The sequence below is a fragment of the Lactuca sativa genome, chromosome 3 (genome assembly GCF_002870075.4).
Source record: "Lactuca sativa cultivar Salinas chromosome 3, Lsat_Salinas_v11, whole genome shotgun sequence".
Classification (NCBI taxonomy): domain Eukaryota; kingdom Viridiplantae; phylum Streptophyta; class Magnoliopsida; order Asterales; family Asteraceae; genus Lactuca; species Lactuca sativa.
In genome coordinates, this window is record NC_056625.2 from 214,771,080 (window position 1) to 214,776,471 (window position 5,392).

General features: G+C 38.5%; 1 protein-coding gene across 1 annotated transcript; it reads left to right on the forward strand.

The window, feature by feature from the left end:
• The first annotated feature begins 825 nt into the window (after positions 1 to 825).
• On the forward strand, positions 826 to 1,970 carry LOC111882319 (uncharacterized). The gene is made up of 2 exons (XM_023878678.1): positions 826 to 929; positions 1,022 to 1,970. The coding sequence occupies exons 1-2, from the start codon at positions 826 to 828 to the stop codon at positions 1,968 to 1,970; spliced, it is 1,053 nt and encodes a 350-aa protein (XP_023734446.1).
• The last annotated feature ends 3,422 nt before the right edge of the window (positions 1,971 to 5,392 follow it).

A 5,392-nucleotide genomic window follows, 5' to 3' on the forward strand; every position in this document is an offset into this window, starting at 1 on the left:
GAGAATACTTGGATTCTATACTTTCTCAGATGAGATTTGGAAAGAAATGGAGAGGGTGGATCGGTGGATGTCTCTCCTCATCACGTGCTAAGAATTCAATATAACTGAGGGGTCCATCAAGGAGATCCACTATCTCCTTTCCTTTTCATAATAGCAATGGAAGGCTTAAACGCCTTAAAATCAACAGGAGAAAAATGTATCTTTAAAGGCATTAATATTCCACACGGAGGACCTAGAATCTCCCATCTCTTTTATGCTGACGACGCACTGTTTTTTGGAGAGTGGTCACGATCTTATCTAAAAAATCTAGCTCGTATCCTCAAGTGATTCCATGTTTCTTCCGGCCTCAAGGTTAACTTCCATAAATCTAAACTCTTCGGGTTAGCGCTACCTCACAAGAAACTTCAAACTGGGCAAATATTTTAGGTTGTGAAGCGAGTACACTTCAATTCACATATCTTGGGGTACCTATTGGCGCTAATATGAACCTAGTTAAGAACCGGGACCCGGTGATAAATAAATTTCAAGCAAAGCTCTCAACTTGGAAAGCTAAATCATTGTCATTCCAGGGCCGGTTTTGGATTGTTCCAATTACTGATCCTTCCCTTATCTTATTCACATAATTTTAGTTCTTTTATTATTGTATTTCCTTTTCTAAGCCTTACAGATAGGATCTCTAGTTTCCTTCCTCTGTATATATTTTTTCCTTTGTATTCCCTTGTTATGAATGAATACAGAAAATACTTGACTCCCAAATTTTATATGGTATCAGAGCGGGTAACATACCGCTTGAACAAAATCCTAAAATAACAATCTCCATTCAACATGGCTGGGGAAAAAGACAATGGCAACAGCTTATCAAACAAGACTAACAACGAAACATTTGACCATGGCTCTCCTTACTATCTTCACCCCTCAGACTATCTGAGGCAAATGCATGTGAATGAAACATTAAACGACAACAACTATCTTGCTTGGGTTCAAGAAATGGAGAATTTTCTGTTTGCGAAAAATAAAATAGGGTCGTCGACGAAACCCTTCAGAAACCAGAGAAGACACATGTTAATCACATGGATTGGCTACGATGTGATGCCATGATTAAAGGGCAGCTGACTATAGACATGGAAAGGGAGATCATATCTAGTGTCAAATACGCTAGCACTACCGAAGAAATCTGGAACAACCTCCGTGATCGTTTTGGGAAGGAAAGCGCACCTAGGGCGTATGAGCTAAAACAACTTCTCACAAAAACTAAGCAAGACGGGGCTTCTGTCTCAGCATATTACACCAAGCTAAGGGCACTTTGGGACGAGATAAGTTCAGTTTTTAATATACCCAAATGTTCTTGTGCAGGTTGCAAATGTGGGATTAGTAAAAGACTCACTGAACTAAGAGATAAGGAGAGATTATATAAGTTCGTACTTGGACTCGACAATGAGTTCTCCACGATCAGAACCAAAATATTAGCAATGAAGCCTATTCCTACTTTAGGTGAAGCGTACCATCTTGTGGCAGAAGACGAGCAGCAACGGGCGGTCTCGACTGGAAAAAGGACCAATAGTGAAACAGTTGTGTTTCAAGCTCATATAAAGCGTGATGCTAATGTTTGGTCACAGAGAAAAATGGGTCCAAGAAATGGAAAAAGAGGAGGAAACGATAAAGTTGAACATTGTGATTTTTGCGGGAAATATGGACACACTCGCGACGGTTGTTTCAAGCGGATCGGGTACCCAGAATGGTGGCCCGACAAACGGAAACCAGAAAAAGGAATAGCGAAAGCAGCTTTTGTCGAAACAGAATGGGACTCAATGAATGATAAGCACGGTGATGAAAAGATTACTATATCTGGACTAAGCAGCGAACAGTATAGGCAATTTGTCAATCTTTTCACAACGAAAAATTCTCAGAATACTGATGTTACTCAACCGATAGCCAACATGGCAGGTAAATTTGATGAAGGCAACGATTAGGTTGTACACTCAGGTTATACCGAGCACATAACCCACATTCTCGATTCCTTTCACAACAATGTTGAACCATCACATGAATTACCCGTGACCATACCAAATGGCGATTATATTCTTGTAAAAGGAAAAGGAACTTGTACTTTACCTAACAGGAGTGAAATCCGAGATGTTTTATATGTTCCGGACTTCACGTGTAACCTATTATCTGTTAGAGAGTTAACAAAAGGACTTAAATGCGCCATAACATTCTTTCCAGATTTTTTTGTCATGCAGGACTTGAGTTCGAGGAGAATGATTGGGACGGGTAGTTGCCAACGAGGTCTATATCGGATGAAAGTCAAAGAAAATAAAAGAGAAGCCTTAGCAACAACAGGTGAAGTATGGCACAAACGCTTGGGACATGCCTCACATAGCAAACTTTCACATTTTGATTTTTTTCTTTAAGCTCGAACAATATGGTTTGTGACTCTTGTGCAAGGACAAAGTTTACTAGATTGCCCTTTTCTACTAGTTCTATCAAATCAACAGAGTGTTTTGAACTTTTACATTGCGATATATGGGGAAGATATCAAACGCCTTCACTTACGCATGCTAATTATTTTCTTACGGTCGTTGATGATTTTAGTCGGTCGGTAGAGGTTTTTCTTTTTCGACATAAATCTGATGCGAGCGATTGCTTGATTGGTTTCTGTAAAATGATAAAAACTCAATTTAAGAAAAGTGTAAAAAGGGTCCGGTGTGATAATGGTGGGGAGTTCACCTTGAATCGCATGGTGAACTTCTACACGGAATGAGGAATTCTTCTCGAAACCAGTCCTCATACCCCTCAACAAAATGGGGTTGTTGAGCAAAAACATCGACATCTACTTGAGACAGCACAAGCTCTACGATTTGAAGCCAAGTTACTGTAACGTCCACAGATCCAGGCTAGTCAATTTAGAGACAATAAGCATCAAAAATGAGTTTTTGATGGAAGATTATTTAGAAGGATTAATCTTTTCCAAGTGGTAGTATATATTACAAGGATTCCGTATATATAAAGAACACTGAAATCCAAGTTATAACAAAGAAGTTATGACCCGTCGAAGTTTTTAGGCAAAACCGGCACGACACTGGGAGACGTAAATAGTGAATTTATGATGGAGGATTTTTTAGCCTTATAAATCTAAACAAAAGTTGTAGTATACGTTAAACCGATAGCGTCCATAAAAATAACACCCAAATCTGAATTCGTATGAGGAAGTTATGATTATTCTAAGATTTGGCATAACAGTGCACAACCCAAAACTCGAATTTTAGATCGAGCGGTTTTTGGCCTACGTGACCTAAATGAGAATTGAAGATTTCATTAATAGGAACTCAACAATAAAAAGACAGAAGAAAACAGAGTCCGTATGTAGAAGTTATGAATTTTACGCAGACATTTAACAGTATAATCTCCTCATACTAATAAATTTAAGATCGGTAGGGAGTTAGCCAATGGAGTCCAAATGAAAGTTGTAGATCTTGTTTTTACCTACGCTTGGATATCAATAACATCGAAAACGGAGCTCCTATGTGAAAGTTATGAATTTTTTGAAAATGGGTTGATTTCCACCTTGTGTGCGATGCCACGTGTCAGCACCTGGCTCAGACTTGGAGCCCAAGCTGGCTCACGATGTGAGCATCATAAAACTCATGACGTGAAGCCTCCATTCTTCCTCACACATCCCATCACTTCCGTCTCTCTCTCTAGAACCTCTCTCTATCCCCGAAACCCCCCGAAAAGCCTATGGAACCTCCCGAGCACGAGGCGGAAGCCCCACAGCGCCCGACGACTCCGAGAAGAAGAGCCTTTCGGCTCGGGAGCTGCTCTAGCGGAGCCCGGTTTTGAGAAAAACTCGTTGTAAGTGAGCTACGCCTCACCTATCTTTAGTATAGCTTATGTTTCAATATAGTAATGTTATTAGGACCTTATAATAAATATTTGGGCTATTATTATGAGTTGTATAAGTGTCGTTATAATATCTTTTTAACCACTCGCGGTACAGGGAATCTGGTTTGGAGGGCCGCTTGGGTTGCTGGATTTCAGAATTGCTATATGCCAAAATGGCCCTGCCCTCCGTTGTTCCATGTCTTGCCCCTGTCTGTATATAGTGGGTGAAGAGTTTTTTTTAAGGCTTATATAATAGTAATAATAGCAAGACTATTGATTAGTCTCAATTAACATTAGACTAAACTCTAGTGGTAATGATACTAGGTTTTGTCCAAGGAAGCTGTTTTAAGTAAACAAAGTGTTGTCCGAGTACCGAGTCACCACCTTATTAGGTGACTGCATAGTTACTTTCACCTTACACACATATATGAAGTATTTTATATAAACTACATGCTATATGTGCATATTATCTGTATACTTGCTATCTATGATGGATGAATGATTTTATACAAGTTTTAAATGATTTAAACTGTATATGTATTTTTTATCTACAAAATATGTTGGGTAAAACATGGTTAGATGAAATATGAGTTGGACGATGAAATGAGAGGTCATATAGACCATGAGATAAGGGTGAGAGGTAAACCATGAGAGAAGCCTTTTACCCATGTGTTGGCCCCATCATTCAGCAGAGTATGGATGACAACCACGGACTATTCTAGACAGTCTAATGGACATTATGTCACACCCCCAAACCAGAATGGCGGAAACATTCGGGGGTGGATGACTTCACGTAGTACCATAACAATTGAATATTGTAAAGAAAGTAATAGAACTATCATATATATAATAAAAACGTACATTGTTGCCTTATACATGTTTCCAAAAGAATATTACAATATGATGATATAAAATGTTTGATAATAAACGCCTTTAGTGTTCCTTCTTCAAAAGTTGGTAGTTACCTGTATTACTGATTCCCTTAGAAATACAAGTGGTTTTGAAAAAGTGTCAACAATAAAGTTGGTGAGTTCATAAATGTTTTGTACTGAAAAAGTATGTCTTTTTGGAAGAAAATCGATGAACGTGGCTTTCAGAAAATCCAATATTTTCCACATATAGTTTGAAAAGTTCCCAAGGTTGGAGGGCATTAGTATCTTTCGTATTTAAATGATAAAGATAAGTTTTGTACTCAAAATAATGTAAATACTGAATGCATGTATGACTCTTGTAAATCAAGCTTGTTTTTATACTTTCGTGTGAGTCTTATAACCATACTATTGACACAGACTGCCTGTAACAACATTCTTCAGGTGTTGTAGTGTTATGACATTTGTCACCCCAGACCTGCCGGTCTAACTGTAGCTAACAGTTTAGGTGCGGGGTTGTAAATCCCATATAGATCTATACACAAGTATCACGCTCTCCCTCCAAGAGATTATGGCTTATAATACAGGACTTGAAATGTATACATAAAAGTACGTTGAAGTTTGAATATCTCACATCACTT